We start from the raw sequence: 18071 nt of genomic DNA, 5'->3' as shown, positions 1-18071 counted from the left end.
CAGCCCATTCTGAGACTCTGTTATGGCCTCTTCCACAGGTGACCCCATCCCCCTAGTTTCAGCCTAAAAATCAGACTGCTGTCATGAAGGATAGAGCTTTCTGTCTGGAGAAGTTCAGTAGAGAAGTCCATTAGAGAAGGATCTATACCAAGTGTACTGTTGGAGGAGCAACACCATCCCTGACTTTTAGTACAAATTTTTAGATAATTGTCCACTGAAGTACAGCATCTGAATGGTCTTGGGGATTGGTATTTTGTGGTGCTCCTTCTACTAAACCATAATCCTATGTTGTAGCACCATGCATGTCAATACTGTGCTCATTTTCTCTGTTGTTGGCAGAGCTTAGTTTGCAAAATTCTAAATCAGACCTCTCGGACAACAAAGGACTAAGACCCCCCCTAAACGAAGTATATGTGGGCAGAAAGATTCTGGCAAATGGGAAGTAGATATAGGGAATGGAAGACAAAGGCAGAGATAACAGGGGTGGTGGTGGCAGGCTGCCCAAACTCTGTCTTCACTCTTTGCATGGGGTGATCAGGTGAACAAGACATGACTTACTATGGCTCTGCTCTAAAGCACACCAAAGTCAGCCTGAGCTCGGACCATCCACCCCAACATGTTCCTTTTGAAGCAATGAAGAGAGTAAGGCTTGGTCAACATGCACAGCAAGATAAACAGACAAAAGTATGTACTAAGAATTTCCACACTGATTCCCTAATAAGCCATAAAAAGCATCAGGAAACTCTGCCCTTAACATAAGCAGAAATCTTGGTACTCTGCATTAAGCCACTAACTGCAATTTCTTCTCTCTTTAGAATTTCAGTCAATCCTTGCAGAGGAAAGCAATGATAATTTTCTGGCTGAGTACGGACATTGCTGGCAAATTTTTGTTAATTTTTTTTCCTTTAAATGACACACTGGATGAGATGAGTGAGTACTTTGGAGCAGTACTACTTATCTTCACCAGTGTGCACATGATATGTCTCATATGACTGGAGAATACCCTTAAGCAAGACCTGAGACTTGGAGAAAATCTGGAGAAAATTTTGAAATATGCATCTAACCAAATATTTTGGGCACACTATTTAATCATATTGCATTATTATTTTTATTTTTTGCTCATTAAGCAGGCATTTCTATGAAGCTAAATGGCCAATAAGGTGCAGAAATACAAATTGTGTATTTAATGACCCATTTGTTCTTTTAATCTTTCAAATGAGAACCATGTAGCTCTGAAAGTGCTCTCTTTGAAATCAATAGGCTACTTGAGGCGTTAAGTGCCACTCAACATGGGTAAGTATGACCACGTGTCCTGTCATATATTTCAAAAGGAAATGTTTTAGTTGCAGATTTTAAACAGATTAGGTATCCTGGAGGTAGCTCAAATTAGTAGAAAACATATCTGATGACTAAACTTAACAGCTGTTTAATTGACTAAATTATGTGACTATAAATTTTCTTTCTTTTATCAAATTATCTCTGCTAGTTCTAGCTGCATTAAAATACACCTCTCATAAAGGTGATATATTTGTCATTTAGTTGCCTGGGACATCAACTTGCAAAGAAATTACAGGTTAGTTCAGATGATATAAAGCAATGTCATAGCAAGAGATTTTCCAACTAATTACTGTTTTTACATCAGAAGAAATATCTCCTGTGACAACTCACTCTTGTAGCAAAAGATAAGCTGAATTTTTTAAAAAAAAAGTTGACGTACATTTGACAACAACAATACCTACCTACGCAATGACATGACGGGTGCGGCTAATAATGTACAATTACTTGAAAGTGTTAAAGTATACTTGATGGGGTTCACATTTAGGTCTGACAAATCCTTTTAAATATACTCCACTGGATATAAAAATACTTGTAAAGTATTTTTTATCCACTGAAGTATCACTCACTACAGCAGTTCTGGAGCTGAATGTAATTCTGACAGACATTTACATCAGCAAAGCATTCAGTGAAAAAGATGGCTAAACAAAAAAGCAAGTTTAAGGTCCCCTGACCTTAGGAGTGTAGAACTCTATATGTAACCATCACTTTCTTGCTCAGTGAGAACCACACTAACTCAGTTAAAATCTGTGTCTTTTCTTGTTAAACTTTAATTTGCCTTTCCACAGCCTTACAAGTATGTTTAGCAATGCATAAGAGCACTTTCTGAATAACTGCCTGAAGGACCCTTTTATCCTTTAGCTTAAATGTGAAAAAGATGCCCTTCCATATTTAATAAACACGCACTGACTGTCAAATTAATGGATGAGTGTGTGAGGTACATATATAAATAATTTTGTTGCCTCATCTTATTGACACAAATCAATTTAAGACATGAATGTAGCCTTTTCCTATTATTCCACATCACAAAAAAAATAAATGTCCAAACTTATCAATTCTGAGAGTTGTTTAGAAAATAACTGTTTGAAAACAGATGCAGCATTACTTCTGGCATGTAATTCCCTTCTATAGTTTACCTTAATGATGGATGCCAACCAGAAACAGGTTACCATCACAACTATTTTTTAAATTTCCTTCTGTTTTTTTTTCCCAAAACATTGTGAAAGTATAAGTATGCTTAAGTATGAGATGCCCTTCACAACTTTTCACCAGTAAAGGATAAAAAATGGCACTGGAAGTTCAGAACAACATCAAATAAGATAAAAAAATCAAACAGTTATGTAGTTGCTTGTTAAAAAAAATACACTTAATTTGCACCAGTTCTAAAGCATAGCCGCTTATACTTTTGCTTCATATGAATCTTTGTCTATCAACTCTGACTGTCATTATTACTTTTTGATAGCTTTCTAAAGCACACCGAGATTTTGTAAAATTTAATGTGGAAAATAAACCAGAAAATTTACATAAAGAACTAAGATTAAAAAAGTGTTCTTTGGAGAAATAATATAAAAGCACAAATGCTTACCTTTGTGTTTGGGTGGCATAACTGTTATCATATGCCTCATAGCTTGGATCATCGTATTCACCCCCATATCCATCATCATATCCCTGAAGGGAAAACAGAACACCATAGCTTAGAAGAGTGATAAATCAAAGCATATTATCAAGCTGTAAAAATAAATTGCATCAACACGTGCATGTCATGTTTGCCCACGATAATGTGAAACATGCAGCCAACTGAAGAGAATTTTGAAGAATAACCTGTACATTGCAAGAGTAAAGAAATCAGTCACTCATTTATGAACTCAGCTTATTCACTGATAAACTGTGGTGCATTGTCCAAACCACAGTGCTTCAGTGGGATCTGTGTAGAATACTGATGTATGAAAATAAAACCAACAATTTCCGAGCAGTTTGTTACATAAATGGTTCCATAAATACCTACAGGAGAAATGAACAAATGGCAGGTCAAAGATATTTACTGCTCTGCACTATTAAGAATGGTGTTGTGATAAAATCTTAATATTCAGTCTAGTAAAAAAATACAAAAAAACAATACAAAACATAGCAACCTGTGAGAAAAAATACTTATCAAGTAATGGTATATTTTTATAAATAATGCAGAGTAAGCCCCTTTACTTTCACTAAGCATCCTACTCTTTTTAAAGGCATGCTTTTCTGTGACAAATTTGCCAACACTTTAGTACAGGTTCCTCCCATCTAACTTAAGGTTCTCAACTGAAGAGCTCAGACAGATGCTCAGTTTGCCTAAGACAGAGAAACACAAGTGACTTCAGAAGGTGTTTTAGGCTCATCTAATGCCTGAATTTTCCACTGAGGGAGTCATGGGCAAATGTGATCCTTTGTAGCTGTCTCTGAACCAAAGAATGCTCAGGAACCACACAATAAATAAATAAAGATATAATTCAAGGGATGACTTTTGATATGCTCTTTTTATATGACAGGACAACAAAGTAGGTGAGAAATGCTGTAAGGAAACTCTTTTGGAAAATTTCTCTATGATTTTTGGGAGCCAGTATTTGTAGTTAAATTGCAATGAAACACTTTGTTGTCAAAAGAAAACTCTGCTGTTAAGGGAAATGTTAAAGGAAAGAGTGGACTTAAAAAACTTTGACTCGATACTAATTACAGCAAAAGGCAATTCCCCCCCCTCGCCAGTTATGCAAAATTTAGTCAGGTTGGAGGAGAAGGGACAGCATGAGGCAGCTCCAAAATAACAGCAGTCCAATAAGCAATCACTCTAGTAAACTATCATAATCACACAAAATACAGTTAGTTTGGTACTTCATTATTTCTGCTAATTAAACTCCCCAGTGGTACTGAACTCAAGACTTCACTGTCATTCCTAAATTCAAGAAAACATTCTATGGAGGAAGCATTCAGTCATGTTTCCTTAGGTCAAGTACATTAAATTTCCCTGTTCCTCTCATCTAGTCAGCAGGGAGGGTAAGTAAGTGTGGATTCCTGGTGGGAGGGTTCATCCCTGCAGTGCTCCAAGTCCTGAAGGAAGGACAGGACTCTGCATGGTGACTTCACTGTGTCAGCTGTAGTAAGGTAAAGCCTTTCTGGGCAGAAGGGAGTGTCCATTTCTGAACTGGGAATGGCCTCTCCCAGAATGTGAAGTCCACACACAAATCCCACTGTCTTCCATTTTGGTGGTAGTGCACCATTTTGACTTGTCTGCATTAGTATGAACTCATAGCAAAAAGTACAACTAGAAACATATCCCTGCAGATGACAGTGATATATTTAACATTATATAGCTAAATACACAATCTTGCTTCTGGGGACAGGATGAGAGAAACAATGCACTCCAGCAGACAGATGTTAGTCACACTGATTAGTATGCTACTAGGTGGGAGGATCCTGCTACTGTGAAGATGAGGGTGATGGGAGCTGCTATAAAAAGTCAAATAGCTAGAGGACAGACATTTCAGCCTGCTTACCCAACCATCTGAGAGAACAGGAAAGGCAACAATTACAAACTAGCTCTCTCAGTTTCTTAATGCCTGAGGTGGATCAACGTTCAGCATCAGCAGGGCAGAGAACACCTGTTAATATTTGACACCTCTGTGGGTTCATGTTACATACTTTAACAGCCTCCCTCAAGGCTCAGAGCAGGTCAATACAGTGCAAATGGTTCAAGTGGAATCGCTGGAAAACAAAGTAAAAATGCACAATGTACCTTTAATAAAGAAAAAGTATTTTCTGGATAATGTTCTTTTATTTGTGCCAATCTGTATGAAAATTATCTTCTAATGCTACAGGTGAAGTCCTTGTGTAAGTAACATCCCAGCACTTACTGAAAGTTTAATATGATGTATTGTATCCAGACATCCACCACACCTTTAACTATCTAGACCTGAGACCCAAAATAGCTCACTTCACATCCTTGAAGTGTCTTAAACTCACTGAGTAGTTTTCTCTTTTTAACCTTCAGATCCCCAGAACCTACAACTTTAATGTTTCTTGAACAGGCACTTTGAGAGATGAAGTACCCAGCTCCCACCTGTTGAGATCCAAAGTTGTGAGTCTGAGGTGTTGAAATTCATTTATTCTGCTCTGTGTGTGATGAGGATGGTGCTCCAAAAGCAGTTCTGTATAAATCCAGAGACCAGAACCCAGGATGCCCTCCGCAAATGCAGCATATTTTTTACTCAGCACTTGAGTAACACTTCATGCACTTTCTAGGCCTATTAGTGCTTCTATAAAAACCAACCAACCAACCAACCAACCAACCAACCAATCTTTTCCTGTGTAGAAATCTTTTTGTGTCATAGTTACTGCCACCACCATTCAGAAGAAAAAGCCTACTACAACGAACTGAGAAATATGCAATGGGGAACTATTAGAAATATTCAAAGTAAAACTGATAGCAATTTCTAGGCTAGGTTTTTATGTCAGGCTAACTTTATCTCAGGTTTTTCTTATTAAAATAACTTTCCAAAACATAAAAAAGCCCAACAAAACCTCTTTACTTTGTGCCAAGGGAAAGGACAGTGCAACTTCTAATGACTAGGATTTGCACTGGCCCTACAATGATACATCTTGGATGTGAGATAAAAGAACAGAAATACACATTTGAAGCTGCAGTGGCACTAAGAATGTTTATAAATGATTATGGATGATTTTAAGGAGTTTTGGTATTGTTTAGAGTTGAAAAATAGTAACAAAAAAAGTTGATAATTTAAGTAAAAATTTAAAATAGAGCTCAATTTAAAAAAAGACTGATTTGAAAATGAACTTAAATAAGTATTTACCAGTCTCTCCCAACAAAAGGGAAGACTGGAAAAACTCTTAGGAGAATCTCAGAACAGCATCTGAAATTAGTATCTGCAGGACTCACTTCAGAAGGAAATACTTCCTACTCTTCTACTGATAATGAAAATTATAGTCAGTAGAAAAAGGGGTGTAGAAGCAAAAAGGGACATAATTGAAAAAAAGGCTTCTATTCTACTACCTGAGTAAAAGTTAAGTACCAATTTGATTCAACACTCAAGAGACAATTGAGAAGAATTTATTTTACTTATTTAGATTTACTCAAATCCTCTTCTACTTTAAGATGCTGAAAAAGATATTAGAAGTACAAACAAAATTTTAAGTATCATTAGTTACAAGAGTACCCATAATATAACACAATCTGATCTCTTTAAACATGAATTTCCTTCTTAGTGTTAAGATTCTGCTTCAAAAATAACAGCCTGTACTCAAATGCACCAAGTTTAAATCACCTCTTCTCTGAATAGCCTTAGAAAATAAAATTTTCACAGTATGCTCTGAAAAATGGTAGGTTTCAACTACGTGAAAACAAGAAGGAAAATAAATCTAATACTTCTAATGAAAACTGCCCTACTCACAATATTTTATGTATGTCCTCGTAATACATGATAAAATACATTGTAAGAGAGTTGAGACTGATTTGTTTTTTTACAGAAAATGGCCCAACTCTTTCTAAAGTAGCAAACTGCAAAATGCCTAAACTTTAAAAAAGAAAAAAACCAAAACACAAACAGTAAGTCAGAATAAAGTGAGTTATGCAACTCAGTATTTTAGTTGGCAAACAAGTGAACATGAAAAATACCTGTAGAACCAGAATAGCCCCTCTCATTAACTGCATTCAGCAGTAGACAAAACTTAGTCCTGTACCTCAGAGAAGGTGAAGGTACAAATGTCCCCCTCCAGCTGTAATTCTGAAATAAAAGCAGTTAAGGGACCTTTGCATAGTTTTTAGTATTTTCTTCGCCTTGCTTCTATGCTGCTGTTTCACTCTCTTTTCTGCTGTGACTGGTCCACATCTGTGCTTTCTCACACATCCACATCACCCTAGCACAGAAAGCTAAAAGCCAGTTGTCTACTACTAAACTAGCAGTAGATACCCATAAGACTCACAGGATAGAGATAAAATATTTTTAGAGGATAATTCATACTATTAACACATATTTGAAAACAAGTTGAATTGCTCTTTAAATGAGAAACTTTCTTTCCAATTACTATAAAGGGAGCCCAGGATGGATGTGTAAGATTTAGATAACTGATCTTAAAGTAAGCAAGATAGCTCATGGTTTGAAGGAATTTATTGCTGATATTGAGAGCACCCCTAAGGGGAAAAATTTGGAGGTGCTGGTTGATGAGAAACTCAACATAAGTTGGTGATGTGTGCTTGGAACCAGAAAGCCACACATGTCCTGGGCTGCATCAAAAGCAGTCTGGTCAGCAGGGTGACAGAGAGGATTCTGTCCATCCTTCCATCTAGAAATACCTCATCTGGAGTACAGCATCCAGTTCCCAAGATAAGAAGGACATTCTGTACTACCAACTGCTGCTTACATCCATTTAACTTCTTGCACTTTCCCCTAACTTTGCTGTCATTGACTCTGAAACTCTTTCCTCTCCCATTTACTTGTGATGCTTTTCATATTGCCTCTCCCTATGGAATGGCATCCTAACCAGTGTGGCAATCCTTTACTCAGTTCCCACTCCACAGGAATGTCTTGTATAAATACCTTTCTTCCAACATCAATAAAATTACCTATTTTAGTAATAAGCAGCAAGTGTAGATGAAAGATAATCCAATGTTATCTTCTTTGTATATCTGCAGTGAGATGCATTTTTGCATTTGTCTATGACTCTGAGATTCCTGAAGAAAGGGTTTTTTAATTGGTATTTTTACTGATGATGTGTACTGTTTTACATAGTACTTTAGTGATAATAAATTACAGTAGCAAGTTTCTACTGGTAACATTCTATCACATAAATGTCATTTAAATGAAAGATTTCTTTTTCCTGTGAACTGAAATTAAAAGAGGAGAAAGCAGCCTTTACCTGCCAAGGGAGGACAGGCTACAATACACCCACTACTTGTTTTAGTATCTTTATCATATCTAATATTCCTCTTTACAAAATTTTCACCAAAGCAGATGGTGAACCTCTCGTGCATCCTGATGTTCCCATAGCTATAGAGAGAGAGAGCGCAATAGCTGGAGCTGGCTCTGTCCATGGAGCAGTAGGATTCAGTGAATCAGAGATTCACTAAAAAGGGACAAATCTTCTGCCCAAGTTTAGTAACCTATTGATGGTTTAAAGCATCTCACGATTCTTTGACTGCTGCACACAATATCTTATATTTTAAACAAACTCTGTAATAATCTAGGAAATTATATTTCTAGGCCTTGAATGGCTGGGAATTCCAAGACATTTTGCTTTTTATTTTCCAGCCTTCGAAAACTGGATAGTCCATCTCAGAGCCTTTAAATGCTCAAGTAAATGCTGTGGTACTAGCAAGGAGCAGAAATGCTTTCACAGGTGCTTAACAGAACCTTAAACAGCATTTAATTTTAAACCAGATTTCACTATGATATATTATTAATGCTGGAAGTAGGCTATTTAAATAAAAACTTGCCCAAATGCAAGATACCGTGCCTAGCAAATACATCCTCAAATTTTATAAGCTGCCCATATCTCCAAATCTACAGTATTCCCTAAAGAAAAGACTTGTAGGAGTAATGATGATTGACAGCTATACAATTTTACTGCAGCATTGAAGAAAGAAACTTCTCGAAAATAGCCTTACATTTTTTATGTCTAGAAAAGAAGATACATAGGTTAATTCTTTGTGCAATTCTATTGTTTTCGATCCACTTTCATCCTTTATTTAAATATATTTAACCATTAAGGATTCCATGAATTTGTAAAGCATAAAAGTTAACAAATCTTCAAGCACTCAAAAACCAAGGCAAATAAAGATTTATTTATTTATTAATTCTGAAGTTGGTCTAGATGAATGTTCAGGCATTCTTAATGTTGGAATCTTTATATCCTAATATTTGGAAGACACCCCATGCCTTTTTCATAAATTATAGCTCTTGCTTAATCAAATTCCAAATTTTAGTTCATTGCTTATTTTCTAAAATCTAATTTTATAGAAAAGTCGTTCTAAAAATAATTTTGGACAATGAATTTTAAATTGTCTTCTGTATGTGGTTTATGCATTTTGCATAATTTTTGAGTCCATAAATAAACATTTTAACTCTTTTATTCCTTTTTCTTAGCTTATGAAAGACCATACAGGATTATTTAGAAAATGTAACAGTGGTACCTCTTATTTAGCACTGGTTCAAGCCATCCAGCTAAAAGTATTTCACCAGGACCACGGTGACCTTTGATTATATTTTTTAAACTGTAACCTGAATAATGTGTTCCATATGTATACATACACACACGTTTGAATTGATTAAACTTTTCTGTATGCTCAGTTTTCAAGTGCTGATGCAATGAAAATTACCATGAACAAAATAATTAGCGCTTAAAAGTTATGAGAATCAGTCACTAAAGAAACTAAATGTTAAGTGGATATCAGTTGCAGAAGAGATGAGCTCATTGTTTTTTCTGCTTATGACAATGATTAAGCTTATTACACAAGTGTTGCTTGCACTGAATGCAGCAATGTTTGAACTGCTGCTAATCACATTTGAACGAAAATGTTTCTGAAAATTCTTCTTGATCCTGAATACTGTAAAGGAGTAAAATCCAAAGTACCTACTCACAGCAACTTAACAGCAATATTCAATTTTCTAACAGATATTGTTCAATTGGGAAATACACTTTAGTAAGGATTAAAGGTACTGCAGGCTTATATTCTTGGATTTAAAAAATATGTAAGAAGAGTGAACTCAATTAGCACAATCTTGTAAGGAATTATTCAAAGAGGCCAGGTATAATTAAAAGAAAACATGCAGAATGTAATGGGACTTCTCATTTGTGAATATAATAATGAGCAAAACAGTAAAGAGTAGGTAATACTTATTGAGATACTAAAAGGTAGTCTTTAAATTGCTATTCCCTCAAGTTTGAGCATGCAATTAAGAGAAATTGGGGATGGAAAAGAACTGATCATCTATTAGAAACTCTTGTCAAATGTGATTGCTCCTTTCAGCACATTTTTAGTGCTTTCTCTAATCAAATGCTAAATATTGCCAGGAGTAGAGAATCTGCCATTTCTCTTGGGAAACTGTCTGACAGCCTAATAGATCTTTGTGTCAGATACCTCTGCTAACTTTATCCCATGTGACTAAATATATCCCACTGTACCAGTGAGATGCATTCTCACAACTCAGTATTCTAAGTGTTCTCCAATGTCCATGTTATATTCTTTCATTTTCTTTTAAAATCGACTCAGATAAAAAGATTCAAAGCCGATACAACCCTGACACAGACAAAGATACACTGATCAGCAGACAGTGCAGCAACAAGTGAGGACCCCCAAATCTTCATCAAAATCTCATGCATATCCTTGCCTTCACCAATAGGGTCCAGGAAATTGTTGCACTGGTTGTCTTTGACTGTAGTGGATCAAGAATGTTAAACACTACTACTACTATCCTAAAGTGAAAGTCTTCTAAAGGAAGTATGTATCAGTGGTGATAGACGAGCTGCCTGAATTAAATCTTTAAAAGTCCAATGAAATTTTAATGCATTAAAATCCACCTAGAAAGTCTGTATAGATCTCAGAATATGACTTCCACAGTAACTCACACAACTTACAGTAATTTCATGATTACAAGCCGCACCTGATTATAAGCCACACCTCCCGATGTTGGCAACGTTTAAGTCTTTTTCCATATATAAGCTGCACTGTTTGCAGCAAGGACCCACGTGCAACAAAGTAACGAATTAGTAATGGAATCGCAGGATTTACTGCCTCAGCTCGGGGCCGCCAATGGGGCTGGGTGGCCCAGCTCGGCGCTGCCACTCAGTGGGGCTGCTCAGGGCTGGCCGCTGCCGGGCTCGCTCGCCCCGGCCTGGCGCTGCCACGCAGCACTGGCGGGAGCCCGCCCACACCCATGGCCGCAGGAGGGAGGGGCCGAGCCCGCCTGCACCCACGGCGGTGACGGGATGGGGGGACTGAGCCCACTCGCACCCATGGCAGGAGGGAGGCATGGAGCCTGCTCGCACCCGTGGGGCCAGCAGGGGGGAACCCCTCGCCTCTCTCTCCACGCTGCTGGCATGGAGCCTGCCTCTACCCACCGTGCAACAGAGTAACCAATTTGTAACAATTGCGCAATCCCGGGTTTTACTGGCAGGTGCTCGGCTCGGCACCTTGGCTTGCACTTCTGGGTTTGGAAATTTTAGAATCTTTTTCATATATTGGCTGCTCCTGAGTGTAAGCTGCATTTCTGGTTTGGGATCAAAATTTTAGTCAAAATGGTGCGGCTTATAATCGTGAAATTACTGTACTCTGCAAGCCTTTGTCCTGTGCACCCAATCAAATTTGTGTATACTTTTTTAAGGTGATGGAAGTGATACAGATATAGATCACAGTTACAAAATCCTTCTTAAATGGAGAATAAAAATCCTGTTACTGTGAATGGCACATTTCAAGGCTCTGGTGCCACCCAGCTCTCATGCAAACAAGGATGTGTTGTGATCTCAGACTGCAGCAAGAAGACAAAAGAATTGTAACAGGTTCCCCTATTAAATGCTACACTCTTTCTATCGTGCACTTGTAATGGCTTTGGTCTAGTTTAGTCTTTACCTGCCTATCATTCATGATTGAAACTTCAGAAAACTGAGTGGGTCTTTGATCCATTAACTGAGTTAAGTGGGTTAAAGGTACAGAAATAGGTAAAACTGACATACTGAAAACACAATGGTAACTATGCTAATTCTTTTAATGCTTGCCAAGGAATAAAAAGACAGAAGCAGCAAAAAAGAAAAGGTAAAAAAGGCCAACAGCTCTGCTCATTCCAAGACTATTCTTCTCAGGAGAGCGATTTTGACCTTTCCCAGTGCAGGCTGTCAACAAAGTAAGGAAAAAAAAAGGATTAAAAATATTGATGGACTGCAAACCAGAACAGTACTGATTTTCATTTATCATATACAAGTAGAAGATCACATCTAATAATGTCTCTTCTGCTCTAAGCACTGTGATGGAGACACCAAAAGCAGAGCTCACCAACCTTCTCAAGCATGCCTAGGGCTGGATTCCAAAAGTGTACAGACCATCCTGAGCCATGACTGCTCCAGTTTCTGGGCAGTCTACTCATGGTGTCCAACAATGTAACAGAAAATGTAATTTCTGATTCCTGTTTTAACAACTACATTAGATAAAGAGTGACAGGCAGACTGTCTGCTAAAACAAAAAAAAGTCTTTGAAGAGATTTTTCTCTGGCCATAGATGTGGAGGCACAATATAAACTGCAGTGAACATTTGACTGATATACCTGAAATCTTGTGGTTTTTTGAATGAAGAAATTTTACTATTTTACTATTTACTAAATTTTACTATATTACTATTACTATTATTCTCACTAAGATGAGAACCCTTTTAGCTCCATATTCAGAATTGAAAATAATTTTGTGTGATTTTAGCTCTTCTGACTATTTGAATTTTAAACCCTGCATATCAAGCTGATTTTAATTAGTCATCTGCTATTAACTGACATAGGTTTTTTAACGCTTACTTCTATCATTATAATTTTCAGTTTTCTTTTTATTTCATTCTATTTTTATATGTAGATACTTTTATTGTATGAAATATAGGTTGCAATATATCATAATCAATTTCAGAAAGAGAAAGTAGGGAAGTGGGATGAAAAGAATTTGTTAGCTGCTATTTCCTTTTAAATGTTGTTCAGCACTTTACATATTCATCTTTATCTTGTTTATACTACGATAATACCTTGCCCTGGATAATATAAAACATAACATAATATATAACATAAAAATCTAGTTATACTGTAGGTATTTTTTCTTTTAAAGAGCAACAATATTAACAGAAATTTAAAAATTGAATTATTTGAAATTTATATCAGGTCTTAGTAAGCTGAAAAGGCCACTATGTCAGTTTTAGAAGTACTGAAGGAAAAACTGTCCACAGCTAAATAAAAAAGAGGATACGTCAGCGCTTGCTGTAGTAGAAAAGGAGAAGCATATGGATACAGCTTTTTACTATCAGTTCAGAGAAGATGCTAGCTAACTCTTAGATTCTGCTTGAATACAAAAAGAAATCAGTAGAAGGTTATTCTCACCTTCATAGAATCACTGAGGTTGGAAAAGACCTCCAGGATCACTGACTTCAACCTTTGACTACACATCACTATGTCAATTAAAACATAGCACTAAATGCCATGTCCAGTCATTCTCTGAACACTACCTGAGATGGTGACTCCTCTGCTCCCCTGGGCAGTCCATTCCAATGTTTGACAACCCTTTCAGTAAATAATTTCTTCCTAATGTCCAACTGAATCTCCTCTGGCACAGCTTGAGGCCATTTCCTCTTGTTCTGGTGCTGGCCGCCTGGGAGGAGAAACTGGCATGCACCTGGCTCCAGCATCCTTTCAGGCAGTTGTAGAGATTGTTCTCTCTAATGTTTCTCCTGAGCCTTCTTTTCTCCAGGCTAAACACCCCCAGCTCCCTCAACTGCTCCTCGCAGGGCTTGTGCTCCAGACCCTTCCCCAGCTCCTTTGCCCTTCCCTGGACTCTCTCCAGCCCCTCAGTGTCTTTCTCACAGTGAGGGGCCAGAACTGGACACTGCACTCGAGGTGTGGCCTCAGTAGTGCTGAGCACAGGGGGACAATAATTTCCACACTATTGGTGACACAGGCCAGGATGTCACTGGCCTTCCTGGCCACCTGGGCACACACTGGGTCTTGTTCAGCCACTGTGGATCAGCACTCCCAGGTCCTTTTCCACCAGGCATCTTTCCAGCCACTCTGCCCCCAGCCTGTAGCTCTGCACAGGGTTGCTGTGACTGGAGAGTAGGACCACTATTCCACAATGTCTGTATTATCTCCTCACTGGCATTGTCCTTGTTCTGTTGATGTACTGGAGAAAATAAAGACATTGATTTAGCTGTGATTGCAATAGTCAATGACTCAGGAATCCACGTTAAAAGAAAATCTTCATGATTCACAGAGGCAGTGTCAGTGCCTTATACAGTGCTTCGTAACAATATTTAATTGGGTTTTGAAAACAGAAAACCCATGGGACAGAGGGTTGCATTAGTTTCCCCCACCAACCAAGACCGGGGTCTTGTCTAGTGTTAAAATATATACACGATTACAAAAAAACATCTATGCACTATTTAAAATTTCAAAATGAATTTTCTTTATTTGACTCTTTCCATTTTTTTAGTTTAGTAAGATGTCTTTTGCGTAAGTTCATAAAACTCAATTCTAAGACCTAAAAATACTAAAACATGCAAGGAAATAAATACATAAAAATATACTTCTTGACTATAAAAAATTACACACTGAAGGGAATATTGCTTGAATGGAAACTCACTATTTTTGTCATTGGTGTGTTTTCTGTATTCAAATATTACCATAAGGACCATCCAAATGAGGGTCATGAAAATATTTGACACCTCTGAGTCCCATCAATTGTGAATCCAAAGAACTCTATTTGAGGCTGAAGTAGATTAGCAAAACCACAGCTGAAGATTCATTGACATAAAATCTCTCCCAGACTCTCCATCTGTTAATGTATCTAAGAAGCAAAAGACACTGACTTATCTATGATGCTGATTTCTCAAATGTATCTCTCTAGAAATAGAAAAAAAACCTCTTCCTGATTTCAGTATTTCTTTACATACCAGTAGACAACAAAGAACACAGAACTCAATGAGGTCTACTGAATACTGACTTGCCCATTTAGAATTAATATGCAAAAGGAACTAAGTCATTTGTGCTAGCAGTATTTATTCCCTTGGTAAAATGTTTGGAGGTATGTCAGTAAAGTGACTGGTCAACCGAGCATTATCTTGAGTATCTGGGAAACCCAGAACCTGGTCTCAGATTGATAAAATGGAGGAAGGACACTTAGAGCACTTAATGGCAAGCATCACTGAAAAAATACTAAATTGTGCATATGCAAATAAACATTAAGTGTTGCTTCACTGGTGATTAAAAGCCAGCCTTCGGCTTTTAAATTTTAGTCATCTTGCTGACTGAAGAAGGCGGTATCTCAATTTTGACCTTGAGGCAAACTGATGGATATATTTGCAGTCAGCACAGGAGTGAAAACCAGATCAGCTAGAAAACCTGAAAATATCCTTGTTAAAATTAAAAGCAACATTCTTCTTGTGGATTTTATCATCTGTAGTGTCTAAGGATCAATGAGGTTCCTGTATTTCAACATGTGGCTTGAAGAAGATGAATGTAATTTAAAGTTAAATCCATTTGGATGAGCAACACAATTTTTTCTTTGAAAGAAGCCTGCTAGAAGTCAAAAGTACAGTTCAGTGGAGTTTTCTAGTTTAAGACTAACTGATTTTGGTGTCAGAGTGAAAGCTAGGTACCTCAAATCTGACCGTAGGGCAGACATTAAGAGCTCAGTTCAGCAGCTACACAGTTATCTGCTGTCATTTTGGACATACAAACACATCCCAGCTTTTGCCTCCTAGTCCAGCAAGGCAGAGGTTTCTCCTGTGTCCTATATGACACCAGGGATTCTGTGTGGATGGCTTGAAGGCATCAAGACCCCTAAAGTGTTTTCAAATGACATTAGAACCTGTGTCCAGGCAGCCCAACTGAACCTGAATTGAGACTTGCTTGGGAATGAAGGGTGTAGCTACATTAGTGCTTTGAGCTGAGAGTTGCCTTAAGCACTGATCCTAAAAAAATGAGGCTAACAACCAATATGTCTGAAATCTTGAAGCATCTAAGACTTTGAGACAGATATTCCTAAAACTTTTCCTCTGGGCAGGCTTGTAACTTCAATCTTGGCAGAACTGAACAGCTCAACAAATACACACCACTAACATCTATTCACTAGCCACTAAATTCTCCATTTATCATCTAGGAAAGGTTTGAGCTAATTAGCACTCCCCAAGAATACCTAATACACATGTCCATGAGAGTGCTCAAAAACACAGCTGATACCCCCTGTTTCTTTCTAATAGAGCACAATACCACAATACTTGCATGGAGCACAAAAATTATCTGATCTCTTCTATGGGCATTCTATAGAAAAGGTATAGCTCCTACTTATTCTTTAGTTTTCTAGCTGCAGAAAATTCAAGGCTGTAAATCATAATTATCCCCAATGGACTTCATAAAGAGATATTTACACCTATTTACTCATAACTGAGCAAAATTCGAGCATATTATCTGAACTTTCAATAATATTGCAACTCAGCTTTTATTACAGAAAAAAATTGGAAACAATCTTTTATTGTTTTTTATTTCCATTCTCAAAATATCTTTATATCTGAGATGGAAATCTTGGTATTTAAGCACATAATATCTTTGTAAAGTTTTCGTGTGTTTACAGATCATCTTCTAATTCTCTTTTGCAATGGTAATTTCATAAAGAGAAACAGTATTTCAAATTTTGCTTCTGCTTTAACTTTCAGTGAGAAAGCAAATGCAAAAACTACTGTATATTCCTGTTTCCCAAAGCATTTTCTGCTTTTCACAGAAACTAGCATTGATCACAGAAATGACAAATAGGAAAGAAAAATATTTTTCTGCATGACTAATCGGTCCTCCAGATTGTTCAATCCCTATGGCAAAAAAACCACTCATGTCTTGGTCTGTAATTTTTTAAAGTTACAGTACATGAACATCAATCTATCCACTGAGCTAAAAGCGCTTCCCCTTAAACAGTTGGAAAACTCCCATGGACTTCGGTGGCATCAAAATTAAAAGAACAAATCTGAAAATATTTTTCATTTTTAGATCTTTTGGATTATTTTGGGAATTTAACTCTAGGTATTAATATGGAAAGTAAAAATCTATTATACTCTAGTTGTCATTATTTATAAGAAAAACTATCATATTAATAATGTAAATAATTATACTGATCCTGTTCACTGTATTAAAGAATCCAACTTTCAATCAAACCTACGATATAACGAATTATCACCATTCTTCTTATACAGATGCAGAAAACACAACTTAGAACTGTTAATGTAATTAACATACTCAAAATCAAAGTGAAAATTTTGTATGTTAGAGCAATGAAAAAAACTCAGAGTTATTTGGATCACATCACCACCTAAGTGGTATGAGTCATTCCTTGCTCAGATCAGCTTTAAAAGCAGACTAGATATTGATGCTATGGGAAAGACTTTTATAAAACTTTCACTTTTTATAAAACTTTCACCAACTTAAACACTTTAAAATCCATGATTAGAGGTCCACAGTGAACAGTAAGAGGTTTGTGTCACCTTGGAACATGCAACTTACTGTTGCAAAAAGATGTGTTAAAATTGCACTGAAATACATCTCTGTGTTGGTGAGCTTAAGGCTTTGCTCATTACAGCCTGACCTTGTACAACTTCCTCATTATCTCGTAACACTTGATGAAAGTTCAGACTTACTCTTTAACTTTTGAAGGGTTTAAACCCAATCTGACTGACATAGTATTCTTTTGTTTTATCAAAACATTTCCTTATCTGGTTTCACTGACACAAAAGGCATCGTCTGCTTTTCATTTTGTTGTTCACACATTTGTGATAATGGCACAACAAAAAATGAATAAGACTACAAGATGATAAAAAAAAGTTTGTATACTCAGTGATGCCCATCATTGTGTCTGAGATCTGACAGACCATCTCACAATAATTATTTGAGGGAAAAGTTTAAATTTGTCTGAAAACTATGGCTGAATTAAGTATGTTTGGTATTTAAGAACAAGTGTCTTTTTTTCATTTT

The 18071-nt window shown here is 36.9% G+C and overlaps 1 protein-coding gene across 9 annotated transcripts in view; it reads right to left on the bottom strand.

Moving 5' to 3' along the window:
* KHDRBS2 (KH RNA binding domain containing, signal transduction associated 2) overlaps positions 1–18071 on the bottom strand; it is a 359637-nt gene that overhangs the window by 57814 nt on the left and 283752 nt on the right. For all 9 annotated transcript variants that reach the window (XR_004417327.2, XR_004417324.2, XR_004417326.2 and 6 more), the window contains exon 7: positions 2921–3003. Coding sequence is in view for 2 of the 9 variants with exons in the window: in XM_033054296.2 (XP_032910187.1) it covers positions 2921–3003 (83 nt within the window). In the remaining 7 variants the exon portion in view is untranslated. The remainder of the gene's footprint in view (positions 1–2920; positions 3004–18071) is intronic.

Source organism: Catharus ustulatus, chromosome 3, assembly GCF_009819885.2.
Source record: "Catharus ustulatus isolate bCatUst1 chromosome 3, bCatUst1.pri.v2, whole genome shotgun sequence".
NCBI classification, from domain to species: Eukaryota; Metazoa; Chordata; class Aves; order Passeriformes; family Turdidae; genus Catharus; species Catharus ustulatus.
The sequence above is the reverse complement of the archived record's forward strand: the minus strand, read 5'-3'. Positions and strand labels throughout refer to the sequence as shown.